Source organism: Humulus lupulus, chromosome 8, assembly GCF_963169125.1.
Source record: "Humulus lupulus chromosome 8, drHumLupu1.1, whole genome shotgun sequence".
Taxonomy (NCBI): Eukaryota; Viridiplantae; Streptophyta; class Magnoliopsida; order Rosales; family Cannabaceae; genus Humulus; species Humulus lupulus.
The window spans coordinates 129,176,386-129,196,737 of NC_084800.1; the positions used below are offsets into that span (position 1 = coordinate 129,176,386).

At 38.9% G+C, this 20,352-nt stretch overlaps 1 protein-coding gene across 1 annotated transcript; it reads left to right on the forward strand.

Moving 5' to 3' along the window:
• Positions 1-565: 565 nt before the first annotated feature.
• LOC133798448 (uncharacterized) lies at positions 566-1,120 on the forward strand. Its single transcript, XM_062236727.1, has 2 exons — positions 566-664; positions 781-1,120. The coding sequence occupies exons 1-2, from the start codon at positions 587-589 to the stop codon at positions 865-867; spliced, it is 165 nt and encodes a 54-aa protein (XP_062092711.1). The 5' UTR covers positions 566-586; the 3' UTR covers positions 868-1,120.
• Positions 1,121-20,352: the final 19,232 nt, after the last annotated feature.

The following is a 20,352-nucleotide window of genomic DNA, read 5'->3' on the forward strand; positions in this document are numbered from 1 at the left end:
TAACTACCTGCTGCTTCAAGCCTTAAAGAGTGTTAAATTGTTTGACTTTTGAAATGTAGTTTTCATCCCAAGAGCTTTCAATGCTCAAGCGGATTCCATTGCTAAATGGGGTAGGATTAACTCAATCAATGGCCCTGTAAACTTATGGGACCTTTCCCTTCTGTGGTAGCTTTGTTTTAGTTTTATGAAGTCTTTTTTCCGGGCAAAAAAAAAATGAAGGTGCTGTTCACTAGTTCGAATTTTATGATCTAACGGTAAGATGGATAACCCCAAAAATTATTCATTATTGGTATAGATTCTAGAGTCCTACCAAATATTTTCTCTCAGTTATGATAATTTTATTACAAAATTAATTGAAAGATTAAATAAGTAATAATCACAAAATTTTAAATAATTAAATAATTATTGGACCAAATGCAACAAAAACTATGGTCGGGGAATTAGTTAACGTCAAACGACATGTCGTTTGACGTCCAATCCCAACCTCTAAGCTCTCCCGACCAAAATAACAGGGCACAAACTGAAGTAGCGAGGTAGTGATTTGTGGTGATTTACTGATTAGCGACGTAGAAATTCCATCACCAAAATGGAAGTGAGGGATCTGCTGAAGGACAAAAAGTTCTGGGTCGCGTCCTTCCTCATTGCCTGGGCAGCTGGTCTCCAGGTTCATTCTTTTTCTTCTTAAATTTTCTCTTTTACAGAATCTAAGTTCTGAGACGTTGCTTTAATGTTATTTGCCTTGGTGATATTCAATTTCATTAAAGAAATCTGGGTTTGTAGGGGCACATGATGTGGCTGCAAAGACAGGACTCGTTCAAGCAAAAGTTTGGGAATCCCAGCGAGGACAATGATGAAGCTGGTAAATAAGGCATGCCCTTCAAGTTTTCCTTGAAATTAACAATTGGGTTTCTGCTAATTGAGGTTGAGATGAAGCTTAAGGCTTGTGAAATATTTGTTTACTATTTTTTGTGTATTACATTGAGTTTGAGTTTTTCTTCATGAGTTTTAAATGCGATAATATTCTGGAAATTATCTTTGTTGCTATTGGAAAAAGGAGTTTTTGTAGCTTTGATGTGTGGATGACTATATATGAAATCGTTATAGAGTTTAATCTACTGGATCCAGAGTCTCGAATCCTTGCTTTGTGGTAGGAGATGTCTTAAAAGTTTTAATGTAGAGGGGATTTAAATACAACTTTTGATCTATTACTTGTTACTGTATAAACCCAAAATAGACACTTTTTCAAGAAAAAAAAAACCCCAATATAGACATTCAAATTCAGTAGGAATAACTTATATTTTTCTTTTGGTTTAATTGAAAATACCAAGTGATGACTTGACTTTGAAGATATCAAGTTAAAATACTGCTTATTTGTTGGATGGAGCTTGTGCACAATATCTGTCCTACTGTTAAGACTCAAGGCAACATGCCCAAACTTTTCTTTTGGGGACTTCAGGCACTGTTGGCCCTTTTTTTTTTGAAGTCATGTATTCAGTGTTGCTAATGTAGCTTCCCTGGTTGAGTAAAGAAATTCATATAATATAGTATTATGTTTAGTTGCCATTGATAACCAAAGTGAGCAAATATAGAGTCCATTTTATTAACTTACACAGTCACAGTAGATGGATTTATGCTGTTACTTAGTTCTGTTATCCTGGATGAAGTTTCTAACTCGAGATTTCATCAAAGAGTAGAAAAATTCATGGTATCCCTTGTCCTTTTAGTTCATTTCTCAAGTATTTTATCTAATGTTGTTTCTGTTGTCTTTCTGATAATTATTGCTATACAACCTTAACTTGATAGAAGTGAAAAATGATCAGCCTTTTCTTTTGGTATAATAAATAAAGTTGTGAACTTATATGCACCTTGCATTTTCTTTCTTGTTTTTTTCTTTTCCCGTCCCATTTTATTGGCTTACTCATAATTTGCTTTCCATTTCTCTTCTTCTTTGTCTTTTTGTTTGTTTTTGTAACACCATGATTGTTAATGGATTGTTTAAACAATATCTTTCTCTGAAGTCTTAGAAAACTATTGTAGATGCTGATAACCTGAGAGGGGTTGCTGAAAACAATATCTTTTTCAAGTACTTACATAATAATTGTTATACTTTCTGACCCAGTATATTGTAAGATTATAAAAGTGGCTAGCTTTTTTTTTTATAATTGAAATAAGTATACGCTGATAAATGTTATCTCTCTTGTGCTAGAGTTTTAACGAACGAAGGTATACGCTGATTTTGACTGGGGTGTGCAAATTTGTCTAGCTGCATAACCCATGAGCAAAGTAGTTGACAAAAAAAACCCATCTTTACAATCATGACTTCAGCAGCACCGTACTTAAAACCTAACACTACTTTTGGTTACTTGTGTATCTAGCATTCCGTACCTATACAAGAAAAAGTCCACCAATCCGTACTTGAAATATAAAATTTATAATATGAATAGTAAGTCAATACAAGTTCTAGACTCCAATTCTATTATTGTACAAATCATACCTGATTTTATTTTATAGTATTTTCATAATGTCTCTACTTCTTTCTTTGTGGACTATTCAAAACACATTTTAGACAACCATAGTAGAAGAAAGCAAGTAAACTTGGGATTACTTATGCATAAAGAGTCAAGGTATTAGGTGTTTATCTTTTTAGGACACATAAGTACCTAAATTCTTATCCCATTAGGCAAGCACTGACTCATGATTCTCTAGAAAATGTCTTCTTCCATGCTTTAATAAATTTGGTGAACAAAATTCAATTTTTTTTGTATGAATATTATTATTCTGAAGAGAAGATATATGTTTAATAGGGTGAACAAGACTCAAACATTATTTATTGCATCAAGATGAGACCTATCTATTTAGGATTATTTTTTTCTGCTAAGAATTAAAATTCATATTGGTGATTGATTATTTTTTATTTTTTATGTACCGTGTACTTTTATTCAATTGTTTATTTAAACTAAAGTGAGGTAATTTATAGCATAGACAACGTCATCACACAATCTACAAGTATGGACACACCTAACATTGTTATTGTAAGTAGTGAAGAAGATATTAGAAATAAGAATATGCCAAAATTAATGCAATATATATTTATCTGAATAATACTAAAGTAATAAAGTAAAGCAAGTTGGGAAGAAGTAAAAGAAATACATACGTAAAGTGAATACAATTTGGACACTCCAATTAAAATCCAAATCCTCAAACTTATTAAACATGGTCTGTAAAACCACTCTCGACAAGTCAACGGAAGATGTAAGTTTGACCAAAATTATAATCGTAAGAACGGTTCCTTAAAATTGAAAAGTCAGAGGAAAACACCAACAGTTTGTTCAGCTACTCTCCTCTTATCTAGTCTTTTTTTAATCACTGTTCACACTTTAATTAGTTCTAGTCTACTTGTGTTGGCAAATTCATACTTTGCTAAATAATGTTGAACATACCATACATTATTACTATATAAATATACATATATAAACGAATTACGACTTTCTAAGCAATTTAGTTGAGAAGAGGAATACACACAAATATATATTTATATAATATATGTAGATTTGTGGTATGTAGTATGTATCATCCTAACAACTTAAATAGAACTAATTAAATAATTAATTAATCGAAGCACATGTAACTTGACTTAACTTTTATACTATATAAATATATTTATATACAGTCTATTAGTTGAGCACTGACTTTTGGAAATTGATTGTTGATAATTTTGGCTGATTTCTTTTATGGAAAATAGTTCATCTCCATTAATAAAATCAATATGACATAACCCATTACAAGCTCATACTGAGTGTGAAGTAAACAAAGTTTTCTTCCCGGATGGCAATATGACATCACCTTTAGTAATGAAATAGCACCTAAAATCAATCATAAGATTAAAGGTTTCATTATTGGAAAATAAACAACGATCTGCTAGATCCGTGCAGAACCCAAAAATCAATACCTATTCATCTCGATCCAAATATAACTGGATCCCAAATAGGAAAGAACCGCATGGAAGCCACAAACCCCACAGTAAGATTCTTGACGGTAGAATGACAAAATTAAAACACACAAAAGAAAAACAAAAAATAACAAATCTAACCATAGAAGCAGGCCTTTGCTTTGATCCCCTTTCTCTCACCAGTACTGAAGATGTTGCTCTCTCCATCAAAACACTAGAGCCATCACAGATGCGATCATCTACACCGACCTTTTCCTCTCTGACCCAAGCAAGGCTGACCCCTGTCACCCCATTTCCAGGGTGCCTTCGACATCTCCACCTTGAGCCACAGGTCTGGTCGTCAGAAGGTTAGAATCGCCTCCCCTCGCACACGCCAGATCTGAGTATTGGACAAAACCCAACGCACCCCTAGAGCCACCAGATCTCAAAACCCCAACCCCCTGCCCCATCTAAGCCTAATGTCCGACTTTACCCACCTTGCGAGCTCTAGATCTGACTCCGCAAAGAAGATCGACATAAATGGCCCTTTCCTCCATCAATCCAGCACACCAAAAGAGAGGAAAAAAATACAAAGGCTACGAAATAAACAACCTCCCCTCTCGACCAGAGCAAACCGGAAACCCCATGGTGTCAACCATAACTCTGACTAAGAGAAGAGCATAGCAGTAGATACCGGTGACTTTGGAGAAGAAACCTGGAGCCGACGCACCTATTGAAAATTATTTTGACTGATACTTGAGTTTATATGAGCTAAGTATAAGGTTGTTTAATTTTGAAATTTTATTTTTTTGAATAAAATTTAAGATATTATTTGCAGCCGATTGGAGTTTAGTATAACAAGCTAACAAAAGAAAATTAAAAAAAAATTGGTTAAATTAGATGAAAATTTATTTGTTTTGATCAGTGATTTGTATATATAGTGAACTATCTATCTTACAAAGCTAAATAAAGTAAATAAATTAGACATTAAACTTTCAAACTACAAAGTATTTATATTAAATTCGAAGAAGCTGACCATAAAATAATAACACTAAAAATAACAATAAAATGAATATGTGTATAGATGAGAGACATTAATATATATATATAAGGAAGAATTTTTTATGGTTACTACCCATAAATGTGTACTAACAATTATGATAATATGGCAACATAGTAACTTGGTATAGCAAGTTACCAATAGATAAATATTTTTTTCTACATTAATTTCAAATTTAGTTATTTTTTTGCCATAATTAATGTTGTTTCCAACCAATGAGAGGCACTAGCTATATTTAGAAATTAACATGCATTTGAAAAATGAAAAGTTTACAATATCATATTTTCATAATAAATACATGTTTTTTATCAAGTAACCCTTCCAAAAATTTGAATTTTTTATTTTTATTTTTAGAAATATTAATTAACAACTATAAATAAATATTATTTATCTTAATTTAATGGTTAATATTAAAGTAATTATCTATTAGTAATAAGCATTTCGAGTACATCGCCAACTAGACAATAGTGTTATAGATGACTTATTTACTGCTATTTTTATTATATTATGGAGAAATTAAGACACGTTTATGTGTAAGGAATTAGGAAATGGATTCCTTCCACTGAATTTTACTAGAAAACACTAAATAAAAATCAAGAAACACATTAATTCCTCATATTATTTATTGGTTTCTCGATGGGAACTTTCTTCGGATTCCCATTCTCATTCTTATGCCTCGGACATCAAAGGCATTTTTACCTACTCAAGCAAAAGTGAAGGGCATTGTTTGAAAATAAATGAGAATATGAGAATGTAAAAACTAAAGAAAGATTGACCGTGTTTTAAGTGTCTCATCATTGTTTATAATCATTTTGTTATTTTAATAAATTCTCTTAGTTTATAAAAAGCCAGTAAATTTCTAATAGACTGTTCTTTTTCATAAAGATAAAATTGGTATTTTCTTTTAATAAATTCTCTTAGTTTATAAAGCCAGTAGATTTAGAATGAAATAAAATTTCATGTGATTCTTAAAATATTGAGCGTTATGTCAAAAAGAATTAACAGCCATTAATATATAAAATTTAATTGAATTATGTTTTCTTATATAATTTGTCAAATATATTTTAAATTATGTATTTTGTTAAATTAATTTTTGGACCCCATTTTATTTAAAGATTAAAAACACTTTTAAATTCAATTTTGGTAAAAATATTTTTGAATATGATCAAAATATCATTATTTATAATAACTAATAAATTAATTAAATATTTTAATTTCAAAAGAATACAATAAATCGATTTTAAAATAAAAAATTATTTAAAATAATTAAAAATTAACATAAATATTAAAAAAAAAACTACTAAATATATCATTAAAACCTAGCTTCAATAATCTAGGCTGATTATTTGTATGAGTTATGCATTTGTTCTATAGAAATTTGTTATGTGTTTAGGTATAAATCTGAGTTGAATTATGTGGAGTTGTTGTTAGGATTGGCTAAATACAAAATCTAAATGGTTTTACACAAGGTGGTGTAAAATCTTTAATGATTTCACATAATGGAGATGTGAAATTTGAGTTTGAGTTCTAGGCATTTAAAAATTACAATTTTTGGTCTAAAGTGATACAATGAGGAATCTAAGCATGCCCAGCTGTCTAAGGTCAACTTTGAGCAAATTTGACTAGAAACTACGCGACATGCCGCAGGTCACTAGGCGACATGTCGATGTGTTGCATGTTACTAGTGACATGTCGCTATAGAACAAGCGACTTGTTGCCTGTTCCTGATGTGGCAAATACGTATTTTGGCTCCAAATTTAAAACTTAAAAGTTCTAATTCTATTAGTCAGACTTAATGACTGTGCCTACACTATAAAAGGGGTTGTTTACTGAGTTTTTTGGAAACTATAAATATATTGAGAAATAAGAGCTAGAAATAAAGGAAAATAAATGAACAAGATCACAGTTTTTACGTGATTGGGGCGTTAATGAGTCATAGTCCATGAGTCACTAGTATTGAGCTTTAGAGAGTTTAACAATTGAGATTTTCTGCAAGTTCAGCAGCGTTTTTGCATATAAGTGAAAATCGGATCCTTGCCATAGTACATGAATGATGACCCTATTTATAGGCAGTCATTTGACTTAGGCCGGACTAATCCGGACCCAATAAGGATATAATCATAAGTGCTCTCTAACGGAGCTATAATACAAGAGTGCAACATGTAAACAGGTGGTTAATCTAGGCCCACTGGGCCGGTTTAAGCATAGTAGGGCCTTACATTTGCCCTATGTTTGTTAGTGCAGACTGGTTTGCATGGGCTGCCAGGGGATCCTGGGGACAAGATCTGTGAGAGTAGTGACAGTAATGTTTCCTAGGAAAATCGTACATTCCGTGCGTACCCTATTCTGCTAGTTAGTTAGGGAGATCAACTGCCAGATTTCTCAGGGACACATCAGTTGTGGGAAGAACTGGGCTTGCTGCACCCAGACGTATGGTTCAGATTCGTTTACCAATGTTCGGGGTCATTGGCCATGACCCGAGTTCATTTACCAGGACGGACATCAGCCAGGAATGATGGAGGGGAAGGGTATCCTAATGATTAGAATGTTGAGGATGGACCTGGAGACTTCATTTGGATCCCACTTGATGGGATCCGTCTCCTGGAATGGACCGTTCGCCACCATAATCTAAATCCTGGTAGGTAGAGATTGGGTGTGCTTGTGAAGGTTATTCCGGTCTACATCTATTTTTTGGCCCCCTTAATATGCTCGTGCTACTTGCTAGTTATTGGGTTGAACATGGTCCGGCCCGATAGGATTTGGTTGCTCATTGTTCGTTGGGCCCTGGTTGGGTCCGGGCCTCTCCCGAGAGCCCATGAAACTCGTTTGGCCGTGCCACATGTCCATGGTAGAAAATATGGATAACAAGGGTAAATTAGAGTTGAGAGGCCTTGATCACAATTCTCAATTCTCTCTCTAACCTCTCTCTCTTTCTAGCTCTCAAGAACACACTTTCTCTCCAAGTAAATCATCAAGAATCATTTTTATGTGTGTTGACGCGATTTTTCGCCAACAGTATATTACGTAATTAGCTGGAATAAATTAGTGCTTAATGATAAACCGTAATAAGGATAATAACACTTAGGGATGTTAACAAGGAAATATTAAGAACACTCGTTCCTTTTTATGTGGTTCGGAGGCTAAAATCCCCCTAGTCCACGAGTCGATATTATTAGTATATACCTCTCTATATTTTGGCAGAGTATTTGCATTACAGAGAAAAAACTCAACCCCTTCTCCTATCCCAAGTCTTGGTATTTATAGAAGAGTCATCCCAGGATAGGGGTTGGGGTCATCACGTGAATACAAATCATCTTTTGTGACCTGTCTTGCACAAATGATGAATATTACAACATATATTAAGGTATGGTCTAATCATTAGGTAAAATTGATTATGGGTCGTCTGGCATAATTAGACATGTGATGTCTGATCATGCACGTTTATATTACGTGTCCGAAAATTCAGGGATAAACGGACATGTGATGTCTGATACGCATGTTTGTATATAACGTACTCAGGTTTATAAAGGCTCCTGGATATGGCAGATTGTCAGAGTACCACGACCTGAACATAACGCCAGCTCACGTCCATGATGCAGTGCTTTATACGCGTCTCCAACTCGTGTCTTGTTGCTCCGTATTCATCAGCTCGTATTATTTGTCCAGTGAGTCTCACTGCCTTCTCAGAGGATATATCCATCTGAGGATCATCTAGTAATGTCCTTGGTTAACTAGCTGTACTCGAGCTATCTAAAAGACCCGGGCTGAACATCAGGGTGTACATTTGCCCTCCAAGTCCCTGCTTGTGTCTTATGACGTCATCCTCTGATTGACACGGTGGGGACTTTTAAACTTATGTTGCGATTATCCATGTTTGTTCATTACTTGAGTACTGGACACGTGGAATATCGCGATTGGCGTCTGTTCGAGTTTCGAGGATTGCATTAAATGGCCTGGCCACCTTTTAGTTGTTGTTTAATCTTTCAAAACATGACCCTCGCATCTCGAAATAGCTTGATCGGACGGTTCACGTTTCTTTATGCCTTTTACGTATAAATAGGGCTGACAATTTTTGGTGTTCATCATCTTCCATTCGAAACTTTTCCTCCTTTTCTCTTTTCTGAGCTTCAAAAACCCTTCTTCCTTTTCTCATAAAATCCTAGAAATCCCAACAAACCATCACCAAAACCCTCGGAAAACCAGTCACCAAGGATTTTTTCAGGAACTCTCCTTCTACGTTGCTCACACCTTTTGTCAAAGAATACACTGTAAGTTTTCTGTTTTGCCGAAGCTTTTCTTTCACTGGTTTTCGTGTGTTTCTCTTTTCCTTTTTTATCATGTTAATCTGCACTTCACCGTCATTAACGTTAGGCTGTTCCCAAACGTTTTTGGTATTTAGGTTTCGATTTAGGGTTATTGAGTAGGTCCTAAAAATATATCTAGGATTGTGATGTTCATAAACTGGGTAATTTTTTTTTTTTTAGAAAACACCCATTCGACATGTAGGAGATGAAAGGTTTGTAGGGCTCGACATTAGGTTGCTTAGAGGCTACGCTTCTTGGGTGGTTTTGCTCTAAATCGCTTCCCTAAGAGGGTAGTGGACTGATTTTCTGACACACGGATCCCTAAACATCAGGGGTCTGCTGGGTTACCTAGGCGCGTAGTATAGGTAGCGCGTGGCACCACACCGTGGGCTGAAATTGCATCAGCTCGTGTGTTAGAATCCTCAGTCTTTGTTATTTCTTGCCTGTATAAAAATTCTAGGTCGCCCACTAAGAGTTCCATCGTTCTTGTTCGATAAGCGAGCTAATGGCACCCAAGAAGAGCGCGCCCAAGAAGAACGTAGCTAACTCATTGTCCCAACGAGCCAATAAGGGCAAAGAGATTGCCTCCGAATCTCCCATCCCCTAGTTCGGCCCCGTGGTGGAGGAGGAGGTCGTAGTCGGACCTGATGCCTTCTTCGAGGCGGAGAGGATAGCCTCCAAGATCACGACCCAAGGAAGGGTCAACAAGATCATGCTGTCCCATAATATCGAGGTTGGGACTGGCGTCCTAATCGCTCAGCCTCCGCTCGAAGGGGAACGGAGCTGCGCCCCACTCGAGGATGACTTTGCGGTCTGGAGTGATGAGCACCTAAAGGCAGGGGCCTTCCTTCCCCTTGACCAGTATTTCGCCGACTTCCTCAACTATGTGCAGTTGGCGCCGTTCCAGCTCCCCTTGAACTTGTATCAGCTGTTGGCGGGGCTGAAGTACCTTTTCTTGAAGCATGAGTGGGAGGTCCCCACCCCTGCGTACATTCGCTATTTCTTCTGCCTCAAGGCCAGCCCAGATCAACGGGGACGAGGCAACGGGTTCTACTATCTGACCCGGCTCCCGAACTCACCCGCAGTCATCGAGCTGCCCAACCACCCCAACGACTTTAAAGACCAGTTATTTATGTTGAATGGGTTTTGCAACTGCGAACATTGATATTTCAACCGTCCTCGTAAGTATTCTATCCTTTCTTAGCTCACTTAATTATTCTTTTCGTACTTAGTCTTCTCGCGTGTATACTGACTGGAGTATCTTCGTGCAGCCATTTTTGTGAGGACGTCCAAATCCGTGACCCTTGGTGGTCAATGCGACACTTTGGGGGGGCTTCCGTCCAGAGAGAAGGATTACCGCCAGCTCGTGTTTGATGACACAATGTTGGCGTGTAACTTGATTGCTGAAGGCCAGACTCTGGCCTTGAGGAGGACTTGGGCTAACCACCCGGTCATCTGCGAACTAGTGTCCATCCCAGAAGGGGGTGTTGAGGCCAATGATGATGAAGAGCAAGAAGAGGCCGAGGTGCCGCTCGTGCGAAAGAGGCGAGCTCCTGAGGCCGCTCGGAACCCAGACGTGGAACAAGCTTCATCGGGGGCAGCAGCCGGCCCTTCCGGCCAAGGTAACCTGTACCCCTTTAGGGACTTAGGTTAGTTAGGTTTAACCCAAACCAGCTCGTGCACTGCCACTCAAATGACCCCGACCGCAACATAACCCTTCTCGAGTGTGTGGATCACTTAGTGGTTCGCCATGACATGGGCCATCCTATGGGACTATAGTTGTAGACAGCACCCTCTCCTTTAGGTCGTCCCTTTTTTAAGAGTACGGGACCAACCTTAGGTTGTGGCCTTCCCTTCTCCAAGGTGTCCCTAGGCTTAGGCAATATGTGGAAGAATCCAGCCCCGAGATAGAACCTGAGCCCGAGCCTCCCCTGATTCAAGAAGTTATAGACTTAGGTTCCCCTTCTCCTATAGTGATTCCAAGGCCGGAGGTCATGGCAGTAGACTCCTCCTCTAGCTCGGAGGGTAGGACTTTGTTATATCCTACACATGCATACATACTTTGTGGACTGAAGGATTTGTACACATACTTATGTACTTCCCTTTCTTTTTCAGGTGAGGAGATGGCACAACAAGGGATTCCCGACATCCGCATGATGTTTCAGGAAGGGAAATCCAGCTCGGGGCCGACTGTAAAGAAGCCTCGGTTCTCATCTAAGAAGGTGCCACCTGTAGCAGGAGCGACCTCCAAATGCCCGGCTAAGGGGAAAGACCAGAGCTCGACATCTCCAGCTTCTGCTGCTCAATACAAAAGGGGTCTGCCTCCACCTCCTCCTCGGTTTCCTTCTGGTCCTGCTCGGGACCAGACAGCATCGGTTGATCCTCCAGCTCCAGTCATCCCTGCCACCACTGTACGTATCCCGGCCAATGCTCAGGACTTGGAGCAAATTCCTGACACATTTTGGGGGACCATCTACGAGACGGTGAACCATACGATGGAGCACTTTTATAAGGCCAAACCGACGGACCTGAAGGCGATCGAGGAGAGGAGCCTGGAGAATGTCATGGAATCCGCGCTGGGGATGAACCTCACAATAAGCCGACTTTCCTTAACATACTCTTTTGATTCTATCTTGGTATGTGCCTAACTACTTTCTTGCTTTTTGCAGGCGGTCTTGGCTCAACATCGCAGCATAGCTCAGGCCATGGCTAGGAATGAAGAGCTCAAGGCCGAGCTTCAGACCGCTTAGGCCGCCCTATCTGCTACCCAAGTTGCCCTCACAGTTGCTCAACAAGGCGAACTAAGCACCAAAGCTGCCCTGACAGCGGCACAAGAAGGTGAGCAGGCTGGAAAGGCTTCCTTAGTGGTGGCCCAAGAGGGCGAGTAGGCAGTGAAGGCTTCCCTGGCTGCCCTACAGGCCGGGCTCACAGAGGCCAAGGCCAAGCAGTTGGAGGCGGAGGCTGCTACTAAGGAGGAGAAGGCAGCCTCAAAAATCCTCCATGGAGAGCATGCTCTACCATTGCTGGGCCTACAACCAAGAAGGCAACTTCTCCTTTTTTCCCTCTGACATGTGGGATCTCTATTTTGACAAGTTCAAGGCCCAGGCACTGCAAGAGCAGTCTGAGACTGGGGAAGCCTCCACCGCTGGCGGGTAGGAGATCAAGGAGGTGACGTCCTCTGAGCGCCTAGGAGGGGCTTAATTTTCTTTTTCCTTTGTTCATTTTTACACCCTTTTTTTTTTGTAAAAATTTGCCGCTTTTGGCTCAGTATGAGGTTATTTTCCTCGAAACAATTTATTTATAATTCCAACATCTACCTTTTATCTATTCCCTGATTTTTCTTATGCTTCATGACTTATACATTTAAAACCTTAGGAAGTGAATCTTAGGTCGAGATAGATACTTTAATTTTGGTCCTAACCAAAAATGATGTTGATTTATATCCTACCTGTTAAGAATCAGGACTTAGACCCGGTTGTATCCAATGTTTTTAATTAAAACTTAGTTCGTGTTAGTTTGATCAACACCTCGCGTTTTTTAGAAAAACTGGTTAATCAATTTTACCAACTTCCAAGTTTCGGAATTGGTTGTATCCAGGATATTTAATTAAAACTTAGTTCGTGTTAGTTTTTTGACACCTCGTGTTTTTTTGGGAAAAACACTTGGTTAATCAATTTTACCAACTTCCAAGTTTCGGACCTCGTTGTATCCAGGGTATTCAATTAAACTTAGTTCGTGTTAGTTTTATTGACACTTCGTGTTTTTTAGAAAAAACACTTGGTTAATCAATTTTACCAACTTCCAAGTTTTGGACCTGGTTGTATCCAGGATATTTAATTAAAACTTAGTTTGTGTTAGTTTTATTGACACTTCCCATTTTTTAGAAAAAACACTTGGTTAATCAATTTTACCAACTTCCAAGTTTCGGACCTGGTTGTATCTAGGATATTTAATTAAAACTTTGTTCGTGTTAGTTTTATTGACACTTCACGTTTTTTAGAAAAAACACTTTGTTAATCAATTTACTAACTTCCAAGTTTTAATCCTCTTATTTGGTTATATGCCCCCCAGGCAATCAGAAAGTGAACTTTCTTGATTGCTTTGGACCAACGCTATCACCTGAACTAACACGTAGATGAAACCATATAAAAACACAAGAAATACACAATGATTGTTTCATTTCTTAAATTAAATGGCTTTAATAACTAAGCCTTACATAGACAAGTGGTACGATCATTGATAATACTTCTTTAGGTGCATAGCATTCCAGGTCCGTGGATTTGTTTCTCCATTAAGTCAAGCCAATTTGAAGGTTCCCTCCTGTATGACTTCCACTATTTGATAGGACCCTTCCCAACTCGGACCCAAAGCACCATCTTTGGGGTCCTTGCCTGCCAAAAAGACCCTTCGAAGTTCCAGGTCGCCTAAACCAAAGATAGGCCTCTTCACCTTCAAATTAAAATAACGAGTGATTTTTTGCTGGTAATGTGCGAGTTGTAACTGTGAATCTTCTCATTTTTCATCAATTAGGTCGAGGGACGCGCTGAGCAACTCGTCATTCCGTTCCTGGCTGAAGGTCTGGAGCCTGTGCGTGGTTATTATTGTTTCGACGGGAAGGATGGCTTCACTTCTGAAAGTCAAGGAGAAAGGGATGTGCCCCGTAGAAGTTCGGTGGGAGGTCCGGTACGCCCACAGCACTTGCGGTAGCTGCTCGGGCCAGACTCCCTTGGCCTCGTCCAACCTTTTCTTAAGGCTCGCTTTGAGTGTCTTGTTCACGGCCTCGAGCTGCCCGTTAGCCTATGGGTAGGCCACCGAAGAGAAACTCTTAATTATGCCATGCTTCTCACAAAATTCGGCGAAGAGATCGCTATCGAACTGAGTTCCATTGTCTGATACAATCTTTCTAGGAAGTCCAAATCAGAAAACAATACTCTTGACTACAAAGTCAAGAACCCTTTTTGAGGTAATTGTTGCCAAGGGCTCCGCTTCCGCCCACTTCGTGAAATAATCGATAGCCACTACTGCATAGCGAACTCCTCATTTTCCCGTGGGCAGGGCTCTAATTAAATCGATTCCCCACACCGTGAATGGCCATGGGGATGATATCATTTTCAGCTCGACTGGTGGAGCTCGGGCGACCGTGGAAAACCACTGGCACTTGTCACACTTTTGGACATAGGAGATGGAATCCTTTGAGAAAGTTGGCCAATAATACCCCTGCCTTAGTATTTTTAAGGCCAGGTTTCGCCCCCCAGCATGATCTCCACAGAATCCTTCATGCACCTCCTGCAAAATAGTTTTGGCTTCCTCTGCCAGAACACACCGCAAAAGAGGCAAGGAATGGCCACGTCGGTACAACGTCCCGTCTATGATTGTATACCTTGGAGCTTGATAGACTATTCTCCTCGCGTCTTTTCGTTCATCAGGAAATTTCCCTGTCGTAAGATACTCTATTATGGGAGTCATCCAGGTCGGCCTGATATCGATCATCTCCACCTCCATCGCACTTTCTGCCACGCTCGGATTTTCCAAGAATTCCACTAGTACTATGCCTAGAGTTTCAGCTTCCTTGGAGGTAGCGAGTCTAGCCAAAGCATCAGCATTGGCATTCTGCTCGCGTAGGATTTGCTCGACTAGGCCATATTCAAACTCGGACAGCTCCTTCTTCACTTTGGCCAGGTAAGCCACCATCTTGGTCCTTCGTGCTTGATATTCCCCAAACACTTGGTTTACCACGAGCTGGGAATCATTGTAGCATTGGATGGCCCTGCCCTTCAGCTCCTTCACTACTCTAAGCCCGGCCAATGAAGCTTCGTACTCGGCTTCGTTGTTGGACGCCATGAATCTGTACCGCAGTGCGGAGTTGAAAGGATGCCCTTCTGGGGATATCAAAATGATCCCAGCTCCAGACCCGTTTTTGTTAGATGAACCGTCCACGAAGATTCTCCACAATGCATGTACTGGTTCTCTCAAGGGCTCCTCCTGGAATCTAGTGCATTCAGCCACGAAATTAGCCAGGGCTTGGCTTTTGATCGTAGTTCGGGGTACATATAGTATTTCGAACTAGCTGAGCTCGATTGCAAATTTCAATAGACGTTCTGATGCCTCAGGTTTCTGCAGTACCAGCCTTAAAGGTTGATCGATCATGATGTGGATTGAATGGGATTGGAAATATGGCCCAAGTTTCCTGGAGGCCGTAATAAGGTAGAACGCCATCTTTTCCATTAGAGGATACCAAGATTCAGGTCCGATAAGTCTTCTGCTTATATAATATACTGGCTTTTGAACTCGGTCCTCTTCCCGGACCAGCACAACGCTGATTGCATTTTCCGTCACAACTAAATAAAGAAAAAGGGGCTCTTCTACCGTTGGTTTAGACAATACTAGCGGCTCGACAAACTGTGTCTTTAGATCGAGGAAAGCTTGCTCGCACTCCTCAGTCCATTCAAACTTTTTGTTTTCCCGGAGCAAGTTATAGAATGGCAAACACTTATCAGTCGACTTATAAATAAACCGATTAAGGGCTGCCACTCTTCTTGTTAGACTCTGGACATCTTTATGCGACCTGGGCGAAGGCATTTCTAGCAGGGATCTGATTTTGTCAGGGTTCTCCTTTATCCCCCGGGTGTTGACTATGAACCCTAGAAATTTTCCAGACGCCACTCCGAAAGTACACTTCTGGGGGTTTAACCTCATACTATACCTCCTTAGGATCCCAAAACAATCCTTCAGATCGGAGACGTGGTTATCGACAGTTTTTTACTTGACCAGCATATCATCAACATACACTTCCATGTTTTTCCCAATCTAATCAGTGAACATTCTGTTGACCAATCTCTGGTAGGTCGCCCTAGTGTTCTTCAGCCCAAAGGGCATGAACTTATAACAGTAAACATTGGTCGGAGTCATGAAGCTAGTATGCTCCTGGTCCGTGGGGTTCATAGCGATCTAGTTATATCCAGAGTATGCATCCATGAAGAACATGAGCTCGTGCCCTGCGGTGGCATCCACCAATTGGTCAATCCTTGGCAAGGGGAAACAATTCTTAGGACATGCTTTGTTCAAATTAGAGAAATCGATGCAAGTCCGCCATTTTCCATTTGGCTTTGGGACCAGGATAGGATTGGCGACCCAGATCGGGTATTTAGCCTTGCGAATAAAACCACATTTTAAAAGCCGAGCTACTTCTTCTTCCAGGGCCTCAGCTCGGGTCGTGCCCAAACACCTCTATTTCTGGGATTTCGCAAGCAAGTTTTTGTCCAAGTTAAGGGTATGCATGATGACACTCGGGCTGATCCCTACCATGTCTTCATCGGACCAAGCAAAAACATCTATATTTTCCTGTAAAATTTTTACCAGATCTGCCTTTCTCTCAGTGTCAAGGTTTTTCCCAAGCTAAAATACCCTCAAAGCATCTTTGGGATCGACGTTTACTTCTTCGATAGCTTGGAGCTCGGATCTATCTTCGCTTATTCGTGGATCAATATGAGATTCTATACCAGCATGAGAGAATAGGCAAAAAAGTCAGGAAAATGGCAGCCACATCATGCCGAGACTGTATGATTTCTTGTCAGTTGGAGGATCTAAAATTTTCAAGATGTTATTTTACTTGGAATAACAAGCAGCAGAATGATGAGCGGGTTTGTTCAAAGATTGATCGTGCAATGGTTAACTCGAAGTAGACTGATGTATTTCAAGAGTCTGAAGCAACTTTTCTTCCTGAAGGCATTGTTTATCACAGTCCTATTATTATTTCCTTTTATGTTGAGATGACTTTGGGGAAGAAACCATTTCGCTATTTTCGTATGTGGAAGGAAGCTACTTCATATGAGAACCGAGTTAGTACTTCTTGGAGGGCTCCTGTTTATGGTACTGAGATGTTTAAGGTGGTTACAAAATTGAAGAGGTTAAAATAGGTCCTTTTAGAGATTAACAGAGAAGGATATCAGGACTTACAAAAGGCAGAAATGCAAGCAAAGATTCAGTTGTTGGAGACACAGGGAGCATTGCTTAAAGATCCTCTTAACTCTGGTTTGCTGAAGCAAGAGAAGTTAGATAGTGAACGTTTTTCTCATCTTCATAAAGCATACATTTCTTTTTTGGCTTAAAAAGCTAAATCAGTATAGGTACTTAATGGAGATGAAAACACTCACTTTTTCCATGCCTCCTTGAAAGCGAGAAGATTACAGAATAGAATTTTGTCCATCAAATCTGAAATTGGTAGCTGGGTAGATACTCCAGATGGTGTAAGGGATACTTTCCTCGGATTTTATCAAAGTTTATTGGGGTTTAATATGCAACAGAGGAGGAAGGTAATGCAGGCCATCGTGAATTTAGGTCATGTTATTACTGAAGTGCATAATAGTATTTTGTCCACTGAATTCTTAGCACAGGAAGTTAAGGCAGCCATGTTCTCCATTTCAGGTATGAAAGCTCCTGGTCCAGATGGTTTCAGTAGTTCTTTCTATCAGGATAATTGGCATTTAGTTGGCTCGGAGGTTAGTGCTGCAGTTTTATCTTTTCTCTCTTCAGGTAAGCTTCTTAAGGAGATCAATGCTACATCTATCACTCTTATCCCTAAATTTGTATGTCCTTATACTGTAAGCGATTTTAGACCTATTGCTTGCTGTAATGTACTATATAAAGTAGCCTCCAAGATGATTTGCTCACGGCTTAGAGAGGTACTACCTGATTTGATTGCGGAAAATCAAGGGGGGTTTGTTCATGGGAGATATATAGCACATAATATTATGATTTGCCAAGATTTAGTGAGACATTATGGTAGGAAAAATAGCAAGTCGAGTTGTATGATGAAGTTGGATTTAAGGAAAGCTTATGATAACATTGAGTGGGACTTTATTGAATAGATGCTAACTGCCTTCAACTTTCCTCAGAAGTTTATCAACCTCGTTATGAGCTGTGTTAGAGCACCAAGGTTTTCTCTGATGATTAATGGATCATTACATGGATTCTTTGCCTCTAAACGAGGATTACGGCAAGGTGATCCAATGTTGCCATTACTTTTTGTACTAGGTATGGAATATTTGTCTCGCATTATGCTCAAAGTGGTATCTATGCCTAGCTATAAATTTCATGACAGATGTGCAATACTAAAGATGAATCATCTTTGTTTTGCGGATGACATTTTATTATTTAGTCATGGTGATTATATTTCAATATTATGGATGCTTAAAGGGCTTAAACTCTTCTCTGGGAGCTCAGATCTTTTGCCTAATGTGACCAAATCTGAAATTTACTGCTGTGGTATGAGTGAGAATGAGACTCGAAGGGTGTTGGATGTATCAGGCTTCACCAGTAGTAAGGTTCCTTATCGCTATCTCTGTATTCTGATATGTTCAAAAAAAAATCTGCTGCTGAATGTGGGATAATATTAGAGAAAATGATGCGAAAAATCACACAGTGAAGTACTAGGAATATATCATATATGGGTAGAGTTACTTTGATTATTATGTACTGTTGTCCATCCATGCTTATTGGGCTCAAATAATGATACTTCCGAAGAAACTGTTGAGAGATATTGTATGCATTTGCAGGGCATTTCTTTGGAAAGGATTGGGGGTACATTCGGGGCTTGGATTAGTGGCTTGGACTAATATCAGTTTTCCTAAAGCAGCTGGAGGCTTGGGATTCAGGAATGTCATTGATTGGAACATTGCTGCTATGGGGAAGTATGTTTGGGCTATTGCAACCAAGAAGGATAATCTGTGGGTTAAATGGGTTCATATTGTTTATCTGTCTAAAAGAGATTGGTGGACATATAGGAATCCACTAGATTGTAGTTGGTACTGGAGAAAACTTGTTGCTGTTAAAGATCTTTTCATAGCCAAAATGGATATGGCATCATTTACTGCAACGAAATATAAGATTACAGCAGGCTATGATACTCTTTTTGGGTCTCCACCCAAAGTTCATTGGAGGAGTGTAGTTTGGAATAGACTCAACATCCCTAAACATAGATTCATATGATGGCTTGTTATGTTAGGAAGACTCCGTACCAGAGAACAAATCACCAAATTCAATGGCCTTATGGATCAATCTTGCTCATTATGTGGAGCTAGCAATGAAGATATTCAACATTTATTCTTTAAGTGCACATATAGCAAGTGTTGTTTGTAGGCAGTGAAGAAGTGGTTAAGTTGGCAGGCCCAAGCAGACCAATATGCACAGTTGTTTCGGTGGATTACCAAGGTGAAGCACTTGAGCAAAACCAGAAGGAACTTTCTCACGGCTGTAGTTGTCGCATTAATGTACCATATTTGGAGAGTGAGAAATGATGTTTTATGGTCTCAAAAACTATGGCATGTAAATCACACAGTGGAGGTAATTAAAAGAGATATTAAAATGAGAATGTATATGTTCATGCCAAAAAAGGCAAGTTGTACAGATAGGGATTGGTTCTCAAAATTGTAAGGCCTTCCTCATCCTAGTATAGTATACGGTTAAGGGGATTAGGAGTAGTTACAAAGGAAAGATGGATTTGTACATGTTGATTTTGAGCAATATATTGATTCTTATTCACCAAAAAAAAAATTATTGTATAGTTTTTTAATATTTATGGGGTGGTCCTTTTGAAATTTCTAATAGGTAGAGTTCCTATTGATGTAAAATGACCTGAAGCATTTTATTGTGCTCAGGCTCACCATTTGGAACTTGAATATTTGTAGTATTATTCAATTAATTTATAAAAGTTGCTTTCATTTTATTTTTAGTATCACTTTGTTAATTTTTTGTAATGTTGGCATTAAGAAATATCTACAATGTATAGTATAATATTAAAATAATATTTGTCAAAGTTAGAGAAAACTATTATGTATACTCATAGTAACAACAATAATTTGAGCATATCAAAACTATGAAAGTATGAAATAATGCCAAATATGTGTTATTGTAAATAATACTATAATACTACATTATAAGTGGAAAAAATTGTTATATAAACTATTATAAGTAACACAAGGAAATACTTGTCTATTTATTAAAATAACACAACAAAAGTGTTATGATAGAATATACAATAATACAACTTATAACTATGAAAA